Here is a 22,854-nt window from a genome sequence, read left to right on the forward strand (position 1 = left end):
GGGCCTGGCGCGGGGATATGTTGTTTTGCGTCTTAAGGAACTCGATTGATTTGTGGTCTGTAATCACTTCAAACTTGATGCCATGTAGGTAATGCCGCCAGAGGACCAGTGCACGAATGATTGCAAGAAGTTCTTGCTCGTGGACTGCATAGTTGCGCTGTGCTGGTCCCAGCTTTGCCGAATAGAATGCCACTGGGCACCACACCTTGTCATGTCGTTGGTGTAGGACACCGCCAATTGCAGAGCCGGATGCATCTGTCTCGACTCTCGTTTCGCAAGTTGGATCATACTGATGGAGTATTGGTGCTGTGGATAGTTGCTGCTTCAGCTCGGTGAAAGCCCTGTCAGCCTGGTCGTTCCACGAAAAGTCGGTATTGCATAGCAAATCGGTCAGCGGTAGTGCTATTCTAGCATAGTTTTTAATAAACCGGCGGTAGTAGCCGCTTAATCCAAGGAATGCGCGGATGTCTGTAATTGTCTCTGGCGTGCGCCACTCTTTAACGGCATCTACTTTGCGTGGGTCAGTCGCAATACCCTTGCCTGAAATGACAAACCCAAGGAAGTCGACTGTGTCTTTGAAGAATGCACATTTTTCGGGTTTTGTGTGCAGGTTGTGCTCCTTGAGGCAGGCGAGTACATCCTCGAGATCTTTTGCATGGTCGGCGTCATTCTTTGAAAAGACTAAGATGTCGTCTAGGTACACGATGCACGTTTTGCCAAGTAGGTTGCGCAGCGCATGGTTCATGACACGTTGGAAGACGGCAGGGGCATTTGTCAGCCCGAAAGGTACAACTGTGAATTCAAATGACCCTTGTTTTGTGCGGAAGGCAGTTTTGGCGATGTCTGCATTGCAAATTCGCACCTGGTGGTACGCCTGTACCAAATCGATTTTCGAGAAAACTTTTGCGCCACGGGTGTCGTCAAGCAAATCGTCTATACGCGGCATTGGGAATGCATCTTTTATCGTCACTGCGTTCAGGCCACGGTAGTCAACACACAGGCGCATTGATCCATCCTTTTTCTTGACAAAGAGGACTGGTGCACCCCATGGGGAAGATGACGGGCGGATATACCCCTTTGCAAGTAAGTCAGTCACTTGTCGGTCTAGTTCATCCATCTCTGCATGTGACAGGCGGTATGGTGCCTTGGTCACAGGTGCTGTGCCCTCATGTACATGGATTTCCATCTCAGGGCCGCCTGGTGGTGGTCGTTTGGAGGGCGGCTGATCAAGGACTTGGGTGTATCTGGCATGTAGCTCCTGTAGCGCCCTGTCTTGTGTCGTCGTGGTTGCTGCCACATGGATTGCTGGATTGGTATCGTTGTCAGGGAATGTAATTCGTAGCCATCCCCATTCCTCAATTTGGTCGTTTGCACGTGCAGTTTTCAGTGCACTGATTGACATAGGCTTCAGCTGGTCCTCGTCGGTCCGAGGCTCTGCATTACCCCGGATGGACCAGCTTTTCCCGCCATAGTCAAATGTCACCTTGTCAAGGTGGCTGTGGATCGTGGCCTTGTGTTTTTTTAGCCAATTATTTCCTAATATTATATCTTCGGAAACTGGGAGAACAAGGCAATGTACTGTAATTGTTAGGTTGCTCAGGAGGCGCAGCGTTACTGTGCACGACTCGGTGCAGTCCTTGTAGTGTGCGCCATTGGCCAGTTGTATTGGTTGGCTGTGTTGTAGTCGTTCGGATTTCAGTTTAAGTCGGTCGCGGGTCTGTTCGTTGATGATGGTAATTTGTGATCCATTGTCGATGAGCACACGGATGGCTTTGGTGTCTATAGTTGCATTTAAAATCAGTTGGGGCTCAGGTGAGGTTTGTCTGTTAATAGCGGTTTTATTTGGGGGGCAAACGGCAATTTCAGAGATGATAAGGGCAGAGGACTCACATCCACTCATGCCCTTCTTGCTTTTGGGTGTGTATTCTTAGGGCAGCGATGCCACTTGTGTTCATCACTGCCACACCCAAGGCACACGTTGTTGGCAGCCCACTTCTCAAACATCTCCTTGGTACAGCCCGACTGCTTGGAGACACTTGCAAATGGCGGCAGGCCACTGCGTCTCCTTTCTGTCTGCACTGCATTCACCATTATTGCATCCACATTCATAGCTGTATTATCATGACGGCCATGAATGCGCAGGAAGGCTCTGGCACGGGAAGTCAGTGCATCAATCTCGTATACTGTCGAGCTTGTCGATTCGCTCAGAATCTGCTGGTTGAGCATTGGTGGTAGCTTCATGAGGAAGGTCGTGGTCACATGCCTGTCTGAGAGTTTGAATTCCAGAATTTCCGCGAGGTACTTGAATTGCACCACAAACTCCTCTAAGGTCTCTAATGTCCCAGGCTGTTGTAGGTGGTAGTATTTGTGCAGTGTGTCATAGTATGACACTGCACGCGAGTATGTAGTTGTCAGGAACTCCTTGAACGTTCCCCAGTCGCGGTGGTCCTTGTTGTGTTCTGTACAGTGTCTGCGGTACTCGTTTTTCTTGTCTGTTGGGATCTTGTGTGAGGCTACAAATACCCACTCACTCTCGTCTAGCTTTGCGTGGATAAAGTGTTCCTCAGTATCTCTCACCCAGGGTCCAACGGCAATTGCCACCTTCTCTGCGTTGTCCTCGTCTGGTGCCAGTGTCGGGCTGAATCTCATTGCCGATTCGTATGGCGACATTCCAGTCATGGTTACTGTTTTTTTTTTTTGTTTTTTTGTTTTTTTGTTTTTATATATATATATTAACCAGTTTGTCTGTCGGTCAGTCAGTCGTTGATGAGGAAGCGCGGGTTTTCGAACTTGAGGTGCTACCAAATGTAATGGGATTTGGACTAGCTATAATATATATTAATAGAAATGAGACTACGGGAAGAGCTAAAGAGCTCACTATTCAGAATTCGCCGTACGCGTAAAATATCATAAACATATTTTACGCGTCTGCGCTGTCACGTGACTCGGCCCCCATTTCTGATGTCACATAAACTATAATAAAACCTATCACCATTGCTTACTTGCCATGCACGTAATCAATCAATCTCAGTAAGGCAACATGCAAAGCCATGTGCCTTAACTGTGGCATATCATTGGAGTCAATTCACAAACTGATTTGTATAGCATTGGATGTCAGTGCTTTAAAGGCATGTTCACAAAATGATGAATAATTTCCAGCAATGACATGTACAGGATGCTGCTTCCATTATTGCTAAAATCCCATGTATAAATAAGACATGGTTTCTCGAATATTCAGTTGGTAGTTATTTAGACACTCTTGCTCCTTTTTTACTCACAACTGCAAACATCTTTATTTTATTTACCAGCAACCATCATTTTCAACATGCAGCTCTTCTAATTCACCACTCTTGCCCTGATTGCCATTGCTGCCACTGCTGTCGTGTGTGCTGACGCCTGTGCAGATGCCATTTTTGACAGGTTTGGAGTGTGTCATTACCCAAAGCAACCCTCCTGGTGCACAAAAAGAGTGCAAAAAATATTTCAGGCTGGCAGAACACAAAGAAACCCACTGCATTTTCATTTTTCCATCTCTTTTTTCAACTGGCAGGGCTTTTTTGCTGCCCTTTTCCATCTATTTGTATGTCTCATTTCATATAAAAAAGGCGCTCACTTTCCAAAATATTTTTTGGTTCCCTATCTCCCTCCCAACAACCACTACTTCCTCTAAAATACTACCACCTTTTTTCTAATACACACATATTTTCCTAACATTAGGGCATCACGACTACAGTACACGCGCGCACATGCAGCAGCATCAACTTTGACTTCAACATGGATTATCGGTTCACAATACACAACTTTTGTGGGAGGGGATCAGACACATACAACAGTTTTTGCGCAGCGTCATCCATTGCACTACACCAGCCCATATATTATATCCGCCGTCTACCACAGCCACGCTCATTCACACATCACAAAAAATAATGTGTCTAGTAAACACTTGGTAAGATATCTGCAACTGGTCTCATCAATGTCATGTCTGGGATGTCTGGGTATATAAGGGGACCTAAAGAACACCCTTATAATAAAAATTGGGCTGGTTCCATTCCGTAAGACCTGTAACTGTGGTATATACGGGGGCCCACAGAACATTTGTTCAATAGGTATCCGGCTGGTGACATGCCTAAGACCTGAAATCAGAGGCAGCGGAATAGGAGAAGGGCGGGGTTTACCCATATACCTTCTCCGGATTGCCAGCGTCTGGATGGGCTCCTCATAAAATCACAACATGGGCATGGCTAGAAAGAGTAGCGCATGTACCAAACCCAAAGACATGACAACCAGTTGCAAATATCTCCGAGCGTCCAACGACATTTTGCACTTGAAGCTCTATGAGCTCCAAACAGCTATCATTTGCGCGGTGATGATTTTAAATGGCGCTTTACTTTTAACTGTGCTAATTTTTGTCTTTGCCGCTCATCATGGCAGAAAATAAAACCACTGTACATACCACACCCAAAATCCCATTGAAAAATATAATTACAAAAATTAGACTGAAAAAGCCAAGAGAATGAATTTTGTAAATATCGCTCGAAAAAATCAGATAATATTAGAATAATAAATTGCATAATTTTAGTTTGCATGCACTTTTGCAGCCGCTGATTTAGTCTGTGTTTTGGCTGATCATGTGCAACAGCCATCAAACAGAAACACATGTACAACTATTGGGCACTTGTCCAGCTTAATCTGCGTTGTGCTTAATTTGCTGTTTAGTTGATAAGAGAGCGTTGGTAAAAATAAATATAAAATAAATGACAGCAAGCATACAAACAATGTGGCTGTATTGACATTCGCTTGGGATTGCGATTGGTATTGGAGACCATTGCAGCAAAAAGCTATCGCAGCAAAAAAATGCTTCAGCTTTTTGTTAAGAAAAACAGGAGATATTGGAGAGTGTACAGCTAATGATACATTCAATTAGGAGTTATTCGTTAGGATCGAGATGGGCATATTCACTGTGTAGATAATCTATGGCCCCATTTATACAGCCTGCTCTGCAAAACCACATCTAATGCAGCTCAAAAATAGCAATGTTAATGTAATGCTGCGCAGCCTGAAGACATGGAAGTAGATGTCGAGGTTGAGGATCGTGAAACAAGGTTCCATCTGCATGCCGGTTGATAGAGTACTAATTGGATCATGCAGGTGTAAATTAGGGAGGCATAATAATGATGTCTAGACATGCTCCCCATTTTGCAATGCACACGCATGAGTGCACATACACGAAAACCACAACACTGACTTGCCAAAATACCGGTCTTCTTGCAGAAAAATTAGTTTTTTTTCAACGGAGTGCACAATTGGCAATGTGCACAACAAGGGCGACAAGGCACATATACAGGACAAGGCGGGCGCTAGCAACATTTTATAAAAGTTAGTAATAAAACTCTTTGTAAAATCACCCCTACTTTTCTAACACTAGACAACTAGTGCTTTTCACACCCCCTCTTACATAGCATTATTACAAAAGAAATCAAAAGTATAATTAAGGTCGGGTTTGGCACACGCATATGTGTGTGTATGCCATCCTCGACCCTGCCCTGTCTTACACACTAGCCGTTATAATCACTAATGCCGAGTACTGACTTTTCTGCAAGCAGCTCGAATATTGAGTGTTTTGGTGTCGCAATCTTTGTGCATGCGTGCATGTTATAAAAGGGCGATCATATTTGGATAATATTATTGAATCCCTGGTCTAATACTCTATAATCTTCCTTGCCTTCTTATCAGTTGGCATGCAAAAGAAAAACAGTCACTTGAATCTCAATCCCAACATTCACATCCATGTTATTTGGCTGTGCAACATTGTGTGTAAAGGCTAAAAAGGTTGTTTCAATAAAAGCCAAGTTGGGCAGAACAAAATAGAACAGAATAAATAAAACCAATGAAGTAAAGAATACATATTAGAAATAAATAAATAAATGGCTGTAAATATGTCCATTCATTCTAAGCCAAGAGGAGGGAGTAGATGCGAGTGTCATAAAACTATTTTTCTAACAAGAGCCGAGGGTGTGTAATGCACAAATTATGCGAATGCTTATTAAAATGTTTGCCCCAATAGCTCCTGAACTGTAACACCCATTTGAACCTGGTCATCCTTGCAGACACACGCGGGGATGACATCAACAGCGCCCAGCTCCAGCGACTGCCCGCGTTGCTGCCTCCTTTTCCCTGGGCGCGCGCATAGCATCCACCAGCACCTCAACGCTACCGACCCAAACCACCCTGCCGACCCGTTGCGGCGTCATCACCGGCACTTACAGAAATACAACTATCCTCAACCGGCCCCCCTCTACTGCTGAACTACCCAGAGCCTGTGCGACTATCAGCTGCAGCATCTCTCACTGTATAGCCGTATCGAGCACCAGCTCAGACGCAATATCCTGCAGCTTAAAGTTGTGCGACTTCAGCGCCAATTGTGCCAAGGAATTAACCATTTCGGGCATCTGAATGTCCAACGCCGCCTCACTGTCTGCACTCCCGTCAGGATTAGTCCCAGAATAACAGGTGTGTTGCCATTTCTTCTTTTGTCGGTGTGCGTAGCATAAATCTAACCCGTACTGCAATTGGTCCAGCAGATGCAAAAGTACCCGGTATGTGCCGAGTGCTGTTCCGACGCTAATTGCGAGGTAATACCGGCTATCATCTATGCTAGCAAAAGAATATTGAAAGTGTGTAAAAAATACTAAATTGTAAAATGCAAACTGTGAATTGGAAAGGAAAGAAAAAATGATAAAGTAAATTAAGAAATAAGAAAGAATAACGTTAAATTGAAATCATTTGGCAAAATAGCAGAAATCGAAAATTATGGATGCAATCAACCTTCAGTAAAATTGGTCAATATGCGAGTTTAAAAGTATTTGTTGTTTACAGTTAAAGTGATCGGTGGATCGGTGAATCTGTAAACAAGAGGTACAGACAAGAGTTAAAATATTTATATTTTACTCATATTTTCTTCAAGTTTAATAAAATTTTAATTTTTGCAGTTGATTTTTTGGGTCGTAAAGAGATTTATTAAAAACAAAAAAACCTAAAGTGCTAGCTTCTTGAATGACCCAGCATTGACCTCGTCCTCAGCTGGTCGCTTAAGCTGGCCACTATCCTCTTTGAGGAGCTCAATTGCCTGGGGATGCATAAATCTGGGAGCAGCATCCCAGTTAGCCTGTCGTTTAAATGTACTGTCCCACCAGAGCTGGTGGCTAATGTACTGGTTTCCCGGTTCAAATAAGAACCGGCGCATTGAGTGGAATAGATCCCTGAATATCTTGCTTGGATTTCCTATCCCAAACAACTCCAGATACTTTTCCTCAACCATCATGATGCTGTACCGACTCAAAGCCAGGCTTTGACTGTCCAGAAATTTGAACCCCTGAACGTCATCTCTCTTAGTATCAGCTGAGCGCACTGCATCCATAACGACATAGAAAACACTCTCCATGTCGCCAAGGATTCCCCGGATGGGGCTGCTGCTGAGCATGGGAATTCCCATGAAAAGCGGCGTCCCTGTAAATGGGTCCTTGGCCACCTCCACCTGTCCCACTGTTGTTGCATTGAACCCCCACTGTTCGGCAACATCAATGTGTTTGAGTTGGGTTGGGTCAGTGTCCCTGGCAGCATCCTCAGCAGTGTCCCAGCCAATGACCTTGGCACAGCCCCAGTCAATGACATACACCTTGTCGTTCTTGACGCACACGTTCCCTGCTGAGATGTCCCTGTGCAGGACACCAGTGTCATTTGCCTGGGCAAGACACAGGGTCAGCTGCTTGACAAAGCCAGGAACCAGCTCAGCCTTCTGATTGTCGGTCTTGCCTTTCAGATACTCGGCCATTGACTGGCCGCAGTACTCCATGAGCACGAACTCCAGCCGGTATCCATTGAGGTTGCTGATGAGCAGGCCCTTCGAAAAGATCTCAGGAATACCTTCGACTGGTCTCTTGTTGAGGATGGCGTATGCGGCACCCTCGGGCAAACGATTGACTGGGGTCCAGGAAAGCTTCAGCACAGCATCACGACCTTTGCAAGTCCCCCTGAATAAATGGACATGGCGCCCAATCATGTATGAATAACGCGCTATTGTCTCCTTGATACAAAACAGAGCAGCACCATCCTTGACATGCTTGACATGCTTGACATGCTTGGAAGCTGAGTATAAGACTTCGATCTTCGAATCGCCCTTGCTCTCCACATCGACTTCCTGCGAAAAAATGAAAGAGCTAGATTTCTTCGAGACATCGCAGAAATGTCCGAATATGTTCGACTCAAGAGTCAGCAGGAACCAGAACCGCATGAGGCATGACTGAATTCTTTTAGCTCGGCGAGACGTCCAATTATTCGTATTAAAGCATAGCTGGCCGAGCTCGATGATGTACAGTTTGTCACGATAATATGCGTGAAGCGTCAGGATGTGCCCATGGAGGTAGAAGACAGGCGCAAACGTGCGGGTTGCCTGCTGATCATTAAGTAAATGTCCATAATCTGCGAGCTGGCCACGAGTATCCTCTGAAGTTTTACTGGAGTTTGGATCCATCTTGGCCTCGAGTATAGCATGGATGGAATGAGCGTTCTCTTGTAGTCATGTATAAAATGCGATGTCTGGCTTGTGCGGTGTGCCTAGTATAGCATCGCTCTGATGGTCCCAGATAAGCCCACACTCTGGGACTGGAGTTCTGCCTGTTGGAATACCCATTTGCGACATCAACGCATTGACCATCGCGTTGAAGAGAAGATAAAATATTTGACCAAGCGAGCTTCCTTAGTCAACCCGATCAATTTCCCCGAGTTGCTTTTGAACACGTCAGCAATGGGGAAATCGCCGAACTCCTCAATCGGGCACCTGTATTGGCACGATACCCTTGCTATCACCACTGGCGACCCCCTGGCTATTCGAGGAAGAGATCAGGCCAGTCCTTGATGAACCGTTCATACCGCTCCTTCACACCCAGAGATTCAACAAAGGCATTGAACAATAGTTGTGTTTATGTTATCGCCAGGCATTTCAGCAGCCGCTGACGGCGCTTATCGCGTACTTCGGGGGTTCCGATTCCCCGGCGGCAGTTCCTCCTTTTTTTGATTTTTTGAGGGTGTTTGGATAGTACCGCCTGTCTTGCTGTTCTAATAAAAAATAATACAAAATGTTTTAAATTGTGACCGAATTAGTTTTATATGCACACAGAATAAACAACAACAAACAATTCATCATATCATAACAATCCGTTTATATTGAAGTACTTACGCCTATTTGATTCGGCGGGGTCTTATTCGGAGGAGCTAGCTCAGACATCATTGAGAGAAAGGGAAAGGAAAGAGAAAGGAGGGGGGAGGGGGAGAGAGTGTGTGTGGTGGGTGGTGGTGTGGTTGTGTGATAAGCACTAGGTATGGTAAAAGTAATAAAAAGTGAAGAAAAAACAAATTGAACGAAATGGTGCGAATTGAAAAAAGCAAATTTCAAAAGTAAAAGTAAAGGTGGAAAGTTGCAAAGGTAAAAATTGTTGCGATGGATTGCGCCAAAAACAAAAAAAATTTTTTAATATAAACAAAAAACCTTGAGCTTCTCATGCTTGCATTTGGTTGGCTGAAAATGGAAACAAGAAATAATTATATTTACGGATTAATTTCCAATCGGCATTATTCTTTTTCCTTGCGCATTGATTTTGAGCTTTATATTTTTCTTTTGGGAGCATGGTGGCTCTGCCATTCATGTTAAAAAAAGTGACTCCCTACGCATAGACTGCACCAGAGATGCGTCTATGATCCTCGCCTGGCTGTCAGGCCAATTGAGACACAGAGCCACATGTTTCATGTGTCCATGACGGGAGCATAAAATTATGAGCAGAGAACTTTCACTTGGATCTTTAAGACCCAGCTGCAAGATCACTTGGCTGAAATGGTTAACAAACTCAGGTGTATCCGGCACCGATAGATGGCACATTGGAGAAACTCAAGATACATGTGGACCCCATTACCAGGAAAGAAGCTGGACCTGGGTATAAGCGTAGCTGGCAGGAGCTGACAGAGTACAGGTACACAACGCTGGTCAAGAAAATTCAAGGGAATCAGCAAAAACAAGCAATGTGTTTGTAAATGAGATTTACATAATCAGCAGGCTGGTACAAGAGACAGTGTGAGTTTGCATGTCGAGCGGGAAATGAGGGTATCCTTGACGCCTAATAAATGCCGATTGTTGATAAGAACTCCAATTCAACAAACATCCTGAATACTAAATCCACGACAAGAAGAGATAATGGCTTGCCAAAGTAGCTGCAGACGATAGCAATAAGGCAGGATATATGCACACTAGCTATATGGCCACGATTGATGCTTTAGTTGACAGATGAGTACTTGGGTTTAATTTTACTAACGCCTCAGCAGACACTTCCACCACCAGAAAATTAGACACAGCCTGGGTAACCAGAGGCATGTAGCCAGGTTCTAAAATAGGGTTCAAGATGGGTACGGTGGGGCAGTAGAAAATCAATTTTATTCATTAATTTCAGTTTTTATTTTCTCGCTGGAATCTGAGAGTTCTATGAATGTTCGGTGAACGTGAAGAGATAAACACTATGTATATATAATTATGTATTGTAAAAGCGCTATGCATTGATGGAGTGCGACAGTACAGCTATGTGATGTGTGTCCCTGTATGACTATCAATTGAGTGTTTGTCTGGCTAAACAACCAAGGCTGGCTAATAAGTTGATCGCGACCAGCTAATAAAATATAATTGCAAGTTTGCAGAACTGCTCGGTTTAAAATACTAGGTCAACAATGGCGCTGCAAATAATTCATTTAAAACAGGCTTAATGTGTTCAAAATTTACATGTTAAAATACTATTTTATTAGATGCATGGTGGTTTCTATTTTTAAAAGACAACTTTTATTTTAAGTTGGAATTTTTAAATACCTTTGCCAGTTTAGTCGCATTGTTTACAATGCTTCGGAAAAATTTACAACGGGCTTTCAACAAAACATGTAGTCAGACTGTTGCACAGACTGAAGATATGGAAGTGGATGTTGAGGTCGAGAATCGCGAAACAGGTTTCCACCTACGTGCCGATTGATAGAACACTAATGGATCATGCAGGCAAAAATTAGGGAGGCATCATAATGATGCCCAGACATGCTCCCCATTTTGCAATGCACACATGAGCGCACATACGCGAAAACCACAATATTGACTTGCCAAGATACTGGCCTGCTTGCAGAATAACCAGTTCTCGCCAACGGAGTGCACAATTGGCAATGTGCACAATAAAGGCGACGAGGTACATATGTAAGACGAGGCTGGCATTAGTAGTATTTTAGAAACATCAGTAATAAAACTTTTTATGAAAGCACCCCTACTTTTCTAACACTAGATAACTAGTGCTCCTCACATCCCCTCTTACATAACAATTTCTTCCAAAGGAGAAAAATTCCTGGCTGCCCAACAATCACTCCTTTTATATTCTCTTTGACATATAAATAAACTAATAAACTGTTCTCATTGTTGCTCTGATTGCCACTGATAATCCATTAATCCTAGTAAGGCAACATGTTTGTTTATGCGACATCATGTCCCTCAACCGTGACATATATTTAACAATAAATTATTTGAAACCGAGCCCAACCTCAGCAGCATTAAGCGCCTCGTCCAGGTCAACGTGGAAGAAGGGATGGTTAACACCGAGAACTGGGATGGCAAGAGTGTCGAAGCTGTTGGCTGTAAGTTCATATTTTTGCTTGTCCTGGCTGGCTGAGTCGGCCATGAATTCCTCGTCACCTGATACCAACAACGATGGCAGAATAGTTTCGTGTTTGCGCCATACTCCTTGTCCTGTGGAATGCCAATGTTGGCCACGCTGAAAACGGTGCGCGTGGCAGAGTCAGATGATCCAAAGCCGCCGGCGATCAGGGCGCGGCGAGTCCACATAGACTTGATGCCTGCAAAGTGCCAAGAGACAGTACCATTAGCATAGCGGTCGAGCTGGCGGCGGACGTCAACAAGGTTCTGAATCGAAGTTATGTCAACGTTGGAGACGCCTGTAAAGTCAAGAATTACAGCGCGCAAAACGGGCAGCGAGATGTCAATATCAGAGTCGGTCTTGTGGCGGGGGCCTGGGTCATTCCACGGACGGTTGCCCAGCGAACCATATGGGTTGGCAATGCCGGCCCGTGTATGCTTGACAATACCGGCGATCATGTGCTCAGTGAAGTGCATCGCATTTGGATACAGATAGCCCTCGTTGAAGCGATAGATGAAGATGCCGTTGGTCGGCTGTTGGGGCTTGACTGCCGGGTTAATGCCACCAGAGCAGTCCAGCGGCACGAAAACGTTGCGGCTGTTGCCGGTCTGCACAAGCTGCTTCTGGGATGAAGACGGCGGTCGGCTGCCATCAGTGGCACTGGTCAATGACGAACGATCATAAATGCGCACAGAGCCAACAAACTTTCCTTGAGCCTTGGCAATGCGGAACAGCAGCAGCGCGCCAGACAATGCGACTGACGCGTAGATTCCATTGTCAATAGTGGAGAAGATGCTGACGATGACGCCGGCACAGAAAATGACAAACTCGATCGGCGACACGTTCCAGAACTTCTTGATGGCGGTGGGCGTCGAGATTAGGTCGCCGACAGCATGGATGATGACCGCGGCCAGCAGCGCGTTCGAAATGTAGAAAAATACGGGCGGCAGGGCGTAGATGGCGATAACGACGATGGACGCGGTAATAACACCGGCCAGTGGCGTGCGCACTCCGGACTTGGATTTAATGGCAGTGCGCGAAAACGATCCAGTCGCTGGGTATCCACCGAAAAAGGGACCGAATATGTTGGTGATGCCGATGGCGATGAGCTCCTGATTCGGGTTGATGGTGTAGTTGTTGATGCGGCCAAATGACTTTGAAATTGAAATGTGCTCAATGACCAGGACGATGATGGCCGAAGGGAGCTTACCAGCGACCTTTGAAAGAATCTCAGAGGTGACGATGGGGACTTGCATGTGCTGGAAGCCGCGTGGTACAACGCCAAGAATCGAAAACTTGGGGTTGTCGCGGTGGTTGCGGTTGACCAGGTATGAGATGAGCGTGTACAACAGGATAACAAAGGCCGTGCGCAGGGTGTTGAGGAAGAAGAACATCTTCTCGCGCTTCGGCCAACGGCGGGCACAGTAGTTGCAGGTCCAGCGAATCGCATACAAAAGGAACAGTGCGGTGAGGCCAACAGCGGCGTTGATGTTGCAGTATTTGATGTACTTGAAGAAATTTCCGAAAACGAGGTACGTCGGTGCACGAGTGTTGTACGCCTTAAACGAGTTGTTGCCCATCAGCGTGGGGATCTGGCCCATGGCAATGCTAAGCGCCGAGCCTGTCATGAAAGCGGCAATGGCTGGCAACGGGATGAACTCGACGATGAAGCCCAAGCGGAGAAGCCCGATTGCCATAACAATGCATCCCATCACCACCGACATACACCCTGCGATGAGCCACGGCTTGTCGGCATACTGGGGCAGCAGCGGCAGAACATCAGTCAGGATATTGCCCATCAGCGTTGACATGACAGCGACAGGCCGATCGTAATGTCCTTGCTCGTGGCAAACATGAAGTAGAGCGCGCATCCAATAAATGACGAGTATAGACCAAACTCTGGAGGCAGCTGGGCGAGCTTTGAGTAGGCCATGCCCTGAGGAATGACGACGACTCCGACTGTGGCGCCGGCAACAAGGTCACCCAAGAACCACGTCCAGTTGTAGCGGTAGATCCATGTCGAGATGGGGAAAAGCGATTTAACGTACTCGCCGACCTGCTGGCCCGACGGAATGACATCGTGCAGCCACTCGCGCGACGACGCCAGCGGCTCGATGTACATGATGGGCTCCTTCTCGTCTTCAGTGCGCGACATTGAAGTAATGAGCGTGTGTGTATTGACTTTGTTTAAGTGTGCGCTCGTGCGATAGTCGATCTGAACGTGTATGCAATATAATATAATTAATTGAGATGAAGATTAAAAAGTAGCACGAGTATAAAAATGTTCGTTAATGATTATATCAAATAAATAATAAAGAAGCAAAAGCGGCGGTGGCGGCAATAGTCAAAATAAATAAAGAGATTACAGATTGCGAGTCAGAGAGGACAGGATACAAGTGGCAAGGTGACTGAATAACTAAAAAAGAAAGGAAGGCTGACGGGGAGGGAAAGAGTGCAGTATTTATAATTGGTTTTAGTCTGCAAGACAAGGGGATCGAAAATGAACAACTGCTAAATTGTTAAATTGGATAGGCTACGGGAACAAAGGGAACAGTGTCGATGAAAAAGAAAACACAATAATGCGGCGACACGCCTGCTGAGTGCCCATTTGCCCCTGTTTTGCCTTTTTTCATCAGCTTTCGAGGCGAGCAAAAAAAGGAGATAAAAAATTGTAACTAGCGCAATAAGAAATTTTTTGTATGTGTGGGGGGGGGGGTGCACCATTCACTCTTCATGTTTCAATAAAATTCCTAACTCGGCTAATAATCACGCAATCGGTGCCGGAAACGATGAATAAAAGGGCGACAGAAAAAGTGAACTTTGCTGTCGGGTATTATGAAGCGCATTGGCGTTTTTCGCTGCCGAATAGCAAAAATAAAAAGGTGTAAGTGAGCGCGTGCATGCGGGAATATGATTGAGTGCGCTTGCACCAATTAGAAATATTTGACCAACCAGGTGACTGGTCAACAGTAATCTTTAATTTCTTTATTTTGCGTGCTTATCAAGCGCTAGTGGTTTTATAGGGCGTGTCGATCCAACTGAATTTCCATTATTTGCTCATTGCCAACCCAACCAACAACCCACATCGAGCCCAATAGCAGCAGCTTGTGATGGCGCGAGAGATGACAGATATGAGGGATGGTTGATTTTTTGGTATTGACTTTGGGCTGGTTAGAGCGGGAGGAAGAATCAGTTGATAATCCGGGTTTATCTCATTTATGCAAAACAATGCACTTGCGATTTTCTGACATTTCTTTGTTATTGTCTTATTTTTTCTTGTTTTGTGGTCGCAAGTATCAAAAGCGGACAGTCAATATGGAAGAGACGATCAATTTTTGGCGCTAAGTGGTACGCGCGTGGTTGTTATTGATGTGATTTTCTATTTTATCGGAGCACGATAGGTATGCCGTGAAAGAGAGGAAAGAGAGTGTGCATGTGTGGTTCTGCCATGTATTGTTTCTGTTCCAAAAAGGCAATAATATTATTAATACTGGTGCTGCTGCCGTTGAATCTTGTTCTTCCTCGTTTACTATGCTTGTTTAATTGGAAATGGGCTGGATTTAAAACATAATGCTTAAATAAAATTTTAAATTTAAAGTAAAATACAGTTTTATATTAGGCAGGCATATATCGCAACACAATGAAATTCTGCGCGCTACAAATATAGTATATGACTTCTATCGAGAGGCAGCGATTTTCTGCCCAAAGATGTCCAGAACGCTGTAATGCAGTGCAGCTCTCATGCATTAAGCCGGAAGGACAAACACATAAATTTAAAAAAGTATTTTGCAACTCCTATGACAATATTTTTAAGCAAGGTGGCGCGACTTTTTTCTTTTTATTATTTGCTTGTTTTTTGTTAGCATTTTGGTCGGAAATCTTTTTGTTTTATTCAACATGGCAGAGCGGGAGAAAAACATGGGAAATTACAAAATAGATTAGCGCACGTTGCGCGCTTCGGGCCTCTATGGTCAAGGTAAAAAAATGTATATATTTTATCTCTATATTTTCACAATGTCGCTCGACAGTAATGACTATGCGAGAGCGTTTAGATGATGTGATCGGCGCATTAGTTGACACATATTAAAGACAATATAAATCAAATATAACAAAGGCATGGCCAACTTGATGGTTTCACGGCGATTGCCCAAAAACAATATCACATCAACTATTTCGGTTTTCAACTTTGATTTCGAAAACAATTGCATTCAGTGTAAATATGGCGTGTTTGGCTACAAACACCAAAGGGCAATTCGAGCAAGATAAAGTGAAAAACTGCTCTTCCGGTTGGCACAAAACGGATCCATTACAGGCAGCGGCGGTTAACGCAAAAAAGGATGTCAATGGCACCATTGGCGACGAAAAAAGGTAAGAGCACTCGGTTATATATTTGACCGAGTCACTCCACTGACATGTGCGCCATCTGTGATAGCACGGCACATAATAATTCTAGCGACAAGCATTGGTTTTTTAATTGGCTGATTTATTGATTTGCCAATGCGCAGCAATCAAGGCACAGGCCGGCTCAATACGTCATCGGCAGGGATACAAACACATGGTGAGCATGAACGCTCTCACGGTCATGTTATTTGCTGCTATAGACTATATATTTTTCGCACGGGCTAGATCATTGATTCCAATGCTTATTATTTTGCCTGCCCTGCGCTGCACAGAACTGAACTGTACTAACGCGAAGAACACAGTACAGCACCTCCCCCCATTATTTGAAGTGAGATAGCGCGTATTATGTGACTGCTGCTTTGTTTGGGTTGTTGCTCACCTGACCACAGCGCTAAGCATTTCGCTGTCATTTAAATATTACCAAAACCGAGTTCACTTATTTTCAGCTGACGATTGACCGCTAAAGTTGCATGGAGATAGAGAGAGGAAGATAAAAGGAGTTGAGGCACAGGCCCCCCTCATCCAATAAAAGCATGCGTGTAAAGGGGGGGGGGCGTGGGCACAGGTTGCTGTTCCCACGCCATCTGGACTGAACTGGACTGGCAGCAAATGAATCAGGGATAAGCAGGGCAAACAAGGGAGGGGGGCAATAAATAGCAGGCTTCAGCAGCACAACCAGCAGTAGCCAAACGTCGTTTTCTTCTCACTACTTTTTTTACATTATTCTTTGTATTCCTCGCACAACAAAACCAACTGCTCTTTGCAAGCAGCAATAGTACTAACAGCAACCATTAAATCTACACAAACCAATGAAGCAGCTCACATTGGCAGCGCGCGTCGGCGCCGGCTACAAGCAGCGCGCCGCCGTGGCCGTGGCCGTGACCAAGGCAGCAATGAGCACCAGCGCAAAGCTGAGTGGCGCAACGCCTGAGTCAACCAAGCTGTTTATTAACGGCGAGTTCGTCGAGTCGCAGGCTAGTGAGTGGATCGATGTGCACAACCCGGCAACGCAGGAGGTCGTGACGCGCGTGCCGCGCAGCACCAAGCACGAGCTAGACGAGGCAGCGCACAGCGCGCAGCTGGCGTTCGGCGAGTGGCGGCGCACGTCAGTGCTGACGCGGCAGCGCAAGATGCTCGACCTGCAGCACGCAATCCGCGGCAGCATGGACGCGCTGGCGGCCAGCATCGTCACCCAGCAGGGCAAAGTGCTGGCCGATGCGCGTGGCGATGTGCAGCGCGGGCTGCAGGTGGTCGAGAGCATGTCCGGCATTCCCGAGATGATGTTGGGCACAAAGCTCGAGGTGTCGGCCGACATGGACACATACACAGTCCGTGAGCCGCTAGGCGTCGTCGCCGGCATCTGCCCGTTCAACTTCCCAGCGATGATCCCGCTGTGGATGTTCCCGGTTGCGCTGGCCACTGGCAACACATGCCTGCTCAAGCCGTCGGAGCGCGACCCGGGCGCCGCCATGCTGCTGGCATCGCTGTGCCGTGACGTTGGCATCCCACGCGGCGTGCTCAACATCGTGCACGGCGCACACGAGACCGTCGACTTTTAACGTCCGACGCGCGCGTCCGCGCCGTGTCCTTTGTCGGTGGCGACCGCGCCGGTAAGCACATCTACGAGCGCGCCACGCAGCACGGCAAGCGCTGCCAGGCCAATCTGGGTGCTAAAAACCATGCTGTAGTGCTACCCGATGCTGACCGCGAGCACACGCTCAACGCCATCGCTGGCGCAGCATTCGGCGCCGCTGGCCAGCGCTGTATGGCGCTGAGCGTCGCGGTATTCGTCGGCGACTCGGCGCAATGGATCCCCGATGTTGTTGCCAAGGCACGGAAGCTGCACGTCGACGGCGGCTTCGAGCCCGGCGCTGATCTCGGCCCTATGATCTCGCCGCAGGCGCTGCACCGCGCCGAGGCGCTGATCCAGTCGGCGGCCGACGACGGCGCCGACATCCTGCTGGACGGCCGTGGCGTCCATGTCGAAAAGTACCCGCTTGGCAACTTCCTCGGCCCCACAGTTATTGACCGTGCAACGCCCGAGATGCAGTGCTACAGCGAGGAGATTTTCGGGCCTGTGCTGACTTGTGTGCGCGTCGACACGCTGGACCAGGCGCTGGCGCTGGTCAACGGCAACCGCTACGGCAATGGCGCGTCGGTGTTTACGCGCTCGGGCGCCAGCGCGCGCCGGTTCCAGGCGGAGGTTGAAGTTGGCCAGGTTGGCATCAACGTGCCGATCCCCGTACCACTGCCTATGTTCTCATTCACCGGCAACAAGGCGTCGTTCCTCGGCGACACAAACTTTTATGGCCGCGCCGGCGTTGGATTTTACACGCAGCTCAAGACCGTCACCAGCCACTGGCGTCGCCAGGACGCCGAGGAGGCTGTTTCTGGAAGCAGCACCAAGGGATCGATGCATATGCCGACACATCATTAGAAAAAAAACTGGTAATGATGATGGCCATTGTTGTTGTTTATTTTTAAGCGTGTCAGCCAATGGGGAAGTGAGCTGCGTGCCCAGGCCAAGCTCAAGAAGGTTTGTGACCAGACCCTCTATTCCATCAGAGCCAAAATTTTAATTTTGCATCATTTTAACTGTAGTTTTATTTCGTTGCCCAGCAAAATAAAAAGCAATGTGGAAAAACGTTGGCATCATCAGTTGCTAAGGAGATCGCGTCGCGGTGGCAGAAAGAAGGGAAAATATTAAAAGTTGATCCACTTTCTTGTTTTTTCACTTTTTTTTCTTAAAGAAAATTTTTTGTTTTCACTTCATCTTGCCCAATTACAAATTTCAACACATTTAAATTGCGCTTCCCCTTTTTCGCTTTATTGTTTCATTTCCGATCTAATTTTATTCTCACCAACTCACCCATTCCTTCCTTTTGAATCATATTTTTTACTTTGTAAAAACATACAATGGGCGGCGACTCAGACTCCGAGTCCAAGTACCTCTCCGAAGGGTTCGATGCAAGCACGCTCAAGGTCAGTAGCCTGCGCAACATTCTAGTCAAACACTCCGTGGACTACCCGAGCAACGCCAAAAAGGGCGAGCTTCTCAGCATTGTGCAGAAAAAAGTGCTCAGCAAGGCAAGCAAACTGCGCAAGGAAGCCAAGAAGCTGAAAAAAACCAAGGCTGATGGCCGCGATATTGAAGTGGTCGACAGTGGGCCATCTATTGGAGCACGCACACGGGCACGCAATGTACCGTCATCGTCTGCTGCCGAAACAGGGGGAGAAGCAGGAGAAGAGACCAAGACCGAGAGCAAGGTCGAGAGCAAGAACAAAAAGTCGTCTGCATCTGCTTTGGCAAAGGCAAAGTCCAAGCCCAAACACAAGCACAAGGAATCCAGTGCTGAACCGGAGCGGGAGCCGGAGCTGGAGCGGGTCATAGGTGCCAAGCGCAAGCTCAGCGAGGCCGAGGGAGAGGACAAGCCTGCTGAAGAGAAGACAAAGCAGCACGGGCTGGGCGCTGGTAACGACCAGAAGGGCGCCGATGCGCAGAAGCAGCGCATTGCCAAGCGCCGCGTTTTGCACCCTCACACCAGCAGCAGCAATTAAAGAAGCGTGAGGCCAGCAGCGTGGCAGCCAGCGGACTTGGCAGCAGCGATTCTGAGTACAGCAGCCGCAACACCACCAACAACGACGATCAGCAGCAGCGAAAGCGGATGGCGGCGGCGGGCAAAGCCGGCACTCTGCTGCGCAGCCCTGCGAAGGCTAGAGAAACTGGTGGCAATTTCTCTGATGATAACCCGTTCCAAGGGAGCAACAGCCCGGAGACACCACGTAAGCGTAGACGCCAGTCGTCGACTGTTGTGGGAAACACCACGCCGCTGTCTGCGCTGCGCAAGTCGCAGGTGTCTGATGTGACATTCCGCGTGGCCCTGCCGGTTGCGGCAGAAAAGGAGATGGAGACTGGGGCCGAGGCCGAGGACGTCGAGATGGCTGGGGGCAGCGGCGAGAGCGGCGAAGAGGAGGTCAGCTCTGGCGAGATGATTGTGGAGCCGCCGCAGCTGCAGAATGTCAGCGTCGGCGACCTGGTGGCTAAGTACCAGGGCCAGGGCCAGGGCCAGGGCCAGGGCCAGGGCCAGGGCCAGGGCCAGGGCCAGGATCAGAGCCAGATCAGATCGCCGCTGATCAGATCGCCCTCACCTGCCGCCAGCAAGCTAAGCAGGAAGCACGGCGCACCAAGCCTGACCCCATCGGCGGCGCCGCCCAAGTTCGACCTGGCGGTGTCGCCCGAGTCGGCGCCCGCATACCAGTCGGCGTTCCACTCGCCGAGCCGATTCACGATGACGCCCGACGCGCTACGGCAGATGTCGCTGGGCTCGCCGCCCGAGGCGGTTCGGCGCCGCACAGTTGCCAGCGGCCTGCCGCCCGTGTCGCCTAGCGTGGCGGCGTCCGACGACATCCATTCGCTGCAGCGGCGGCGCGTGGCCACGCTGCGCCAGCACGCCGAGTCGCCCAAGCAGCTCCACTCGCGCCGCTCGTCGGTCGCGTCGATCGCAGACAGCATCGGCGAAGCGCGCGGCATCCCGGCCATCCCGGCCACAGCTGCGGCTGCCGCTGGCTGCCGCTGAGCCGGCGCAGCCCGTGCGCCGGTCGTCGCTGGCGCGACGCGTCGTGTCTGTGCACTGATCAGCATCGCGGCGCTGGGCTGGCGCACGCACACGCAGTTCGGCATCGGCTTCGGCAGCACGCGTGCCGACGCGTCGCCGCTGCAGCCACCGACCGACAGCATTCTGGCGCCGCCGCAGCCGATCGACACGCTGAGCGCGCCGCTGTCTGAGCGCGCGCGCTACGTTGCGCAGCTTGTGCGTGCGGCGTACCTGGCGCCGCCGCCGCTGCAGTGCCCCGAGCACGCGTCGTGCGCGCCGTTTGTGGCCATCGACGCGCAGCGCGCCGTGGCCGACGCGTCGGGCGCACAGTGGCTGGCACCGCATGCCGACGGCAGCGCCAGCGGCATGCGTGCGGTGATGACGTGTGACGCCGGCCACGTGCTGCGGTTCCCGCCGGTGCCGCGGCTGGCGCTGCGGCTGCTTCCGGCTGTGCCCGAGTGCGTGCGCGACGTATCGACCGAGAACCGCGTGCGGCAGCTGGCCGACGCCATGGTGCAGCTGTGCAGCGAGCGGCGCGGCTCGGCGCAGTGTGCGCAGTCGCTGTACGAGCAGGCGCGCGAGCTGATGCGCCAGCCGCTGGCGGACGCAGAGCACGACGAGGCCGACGAGGCCGACGAGGTCGAGCGGCTCGGCGTCAGCGTGCCTGAGCTTCGGCGCGCGCTGGCCGCGCGTAAGGCGCCGCGCCTGTCGGACGCGCAGTTCGACGCGCTGTTCCAGCGCGCGGTCGACGAGCTGACGAACGCGCGCGGCGACGCTGTGACGCCTGTGGTGCTGGAGTTCGAGGCCGACGCCGACGGCGATGACGCGGAGGCTGGCGCCGAGGTGGCGTACTTTGTGGCGCGGCGTGCGCAGCTGCCGCCGCTGTGCCGCGCGCGGCGGCTGGCGCTGGCGCTGGTGCTGGGCAACGTGCGGCGGCTGCTGTCGGCCGTCGGCCTCGGCGTCGTTGCGCTGGTCGCGTCGCGCCGCCTGGCCGCGCACCGCGCGGAAGTCCGCGCGGCCGACGCGCTCGTGGTCAGTGCGCTGCTGCGGCTGAAGCGCCAGGCGCGCCGCCATTACCTTGACCCGGCGCTGTCGCCGTCGCCGGCCATCCCTCGCTGCAGCTGCGCGACCTGCTGCTGCTGTCGTCCGGCTCGCCGCCGCCCAGCAGCAACGGCGACCGCCTGGCCGAGCCGTCTGCGCAGCAGAGCCGCTCCCGCTCCCGCCACCGCGAGTCGCTTGTTGCTTCGCCTGTCGCGTACTACGACCCGCGCGCCAGGGCCAGCGTGTGGGAGCGTGTGCGCCGCGTGGTTGAGCGTAACGCCAACGTGCGCTGCCGCACGACGGCTGTGCGTGGAGAGCCTATGCGCGTGTGGGAGTGGATTGGTCCGCTGGAGGAGGAGGATGACGATGACCTGTTCAACTCACCCTTCTCGTCGCCTCAGCGCCCGGCGGCTCTTGGCTGATGCAGTGGCCGAGCCCGCCTTCTAATTGCTTAATTGCTTTCCTTTAATTTTTCAATCTTTTTTATCAACATGCTCTATTATTATATTAAAGTCCGATTTTATTTTAAACCAGCCGGAAGCAGTCCGATACTATGTACATCAAACCGTTGGTCTTTTCCAAAACAAACGTCTGTGCAAACTGCACTTTTCCGCCACCGCCCATCTTCACCAGCCCGCTGACATTGACCAACACTAGTTCACCACCCAATGGCTGGCAGTCCAATCCGTGTATGTCAAAGTGAGTCATTGTTTTCTGAATCTCTTGAAGCATTTGCTTGAATTGCGCGCCACTCATCCCTGTGCCATTCCAAATTACTTTGCTGTTGTCCTGGTAGAATTTCCACAGGTGGATTTTGAGAGACACCGGTAGTATTGCTCTGTGAATTTCTCGCAGAGTGAAAGTGTTTGTGTAATTTTTGCGTCCGAAGGCGCATCGAATACTGCTGCCGCTGCTGCTGAGGTGTGAGTGAATTCATTTTTCTTGCTAATTTGAAGAGGTAGAATAAAGTTGGGAATAGAAACAAATAAAATTGAATGTTTTTGAGAGACAAATTAAGTGAGGAAAAAAGAAAGAGAAACACCAAACCAGCACCCAACCAAACGCCTCCTTATGGGGATATCAACTATGGGCCT

The 22,854-nt window shown here is 49.3% G+C and overlaps 7 protein-coding genes across 7 annotated transcripts; 5 read left to right on the forward strand and 2 right to left on the reverse strand.

The window, feature by feature from the left end:
• Positions 1 to 5,957: 5,957 nt before the first annotated feature.
• On the forward strand, positions 5,958 to 6,345 carry BX661DRAFT_180031 (uncharacterized protein). Its single transcript, XM_051535364.1, has one exon. It carries the CDS (start codon positions 6,120 to 6,122, stop codon positions 6,303 to 6,305), a length of 186 nt encoding a protein of 61 aa, XP_051392612.1. The 5' UTR covers positions 5,958 to 6,119; the 3' UTR covers positions 6,306 to 6,345.
• An 887-nt stretch (positions 6,346 to 7,232) lies between these two features.
• Positions 7,233 to 7,787, forward strand: BX661DRAFT_180039 (uncharacterized protein; the record flags this gene model as incomplete). The annotated part of the gene is made up of 1 exon (XM_051535365.1): positions 7,233 to 7,787. A coding segment is annotated over exon 1 (269 nt), but the record flags the coding sequence as incomplete, so codon positions are not given.
• Positions 7,788 to 16,184: 8,397 nt separating this feature from the next.
• BX661DRAFT_89293 (uncharacterized protein) lies at positions 16,185 to 16,499 on the forward strand. The gene has a single exon (XM_051539558.1). The coding sequence runs from the start codon at positions 16,279 to 16,281 to the stop codon at positions 16,459 to 16,461; it is 183 nt and encodes a 60-aa protein (XP_051392614.1). The 5' UTR covers positions 16,185 to 16,278; the 3' UTR covers positions 16,462 to 16,499.
• A 518-nt stretch (positions 16,500 to 17,017) lies between these two features.
• On the forward strand, positions 17,018 to 18,561 carry BX661DRAFT_193473 (Aldehyde/histidinol dehydrogenase; the record flags this gene model as incomplete). The annotated part of the gene is made up of 2 exons (XM_051537779.1): positions 17,018 to 17,615; positions 17,669 to 18,561. The coding sequence occupies 2 exons, from the start codon at positions 17,018 to 17,020 to the stop codon at positions 18,559 to 18,561; spliced, it is 1,491 nt and encodes a 496-aa protein (XP_051392615.1).
• Positions 18,562 to 18,859: 298 nt separating this feature from the next.
• On the forward strand, positions 18,860 to 19,760 carry BX661DRAFT_89298 (uncharacterized protein). Its single transcript, XM_051539560.1, has one exon. It carries the CDS (start codon positions 19,041 to 19,043, stop codon positions 19,680 to 19,682), a length of 642 nt encoding a protein of 213 aa, XP_051392616.1. The 5' UTR covers positions 18,860 to 19,040; the 3' UTR covers positions 19,683 to 19,760.
• Positions 19,761 to 20,211: 451 nt separating this feature from the next.
• Positions 20,212 to 22,264, reverse strand: BX661DRAFT_89296 (uncharacterized protein). The gene has a single exon (XM_051539559.1). It carries the CDS (start codon positions 21,791 to 21,793, stop codon positions 20,429 to 20,431), a length of 1,365 nt encoding a protein of 454 aa, XP_051392617.1. The 5' UTR covers positions 21,794 to 22,264; the 3' UTR covers positions 20,212 to 20,428.
• On the reverse strand, positions 22,240 to 22,704 carry BX661DRAFT_180073 (uncharacterized protein; the record flags this gene model as incomplete). The annotated part of the gene is made up of 2 exons (XM_051535366.1): positions 22,240 to 22,536; positions 22,566 to 22,704. Coding segments are annotated over 2 exons (390 nt in total), but the record flags the coding sequence as incomplete, so codon positions are not given.
• Between the last annotated feature and the right edge of the window lie 150 nt (positions 22,705 to 22,854).

This window comes from Kickxella alabastrina, assembly GCF_025024165.1.
Source record: "Kickxella alabastrina strain RSA 675 chromosome Unknown BX661scaffold_7, whole genome shotgun sequence".
NCBI lineage: Eukaryota > Fungi > Kickxellomycota > Kickxellomycetes > Kickxellales > Kickxellaceae > Kickxella > Kickxella alabastrina.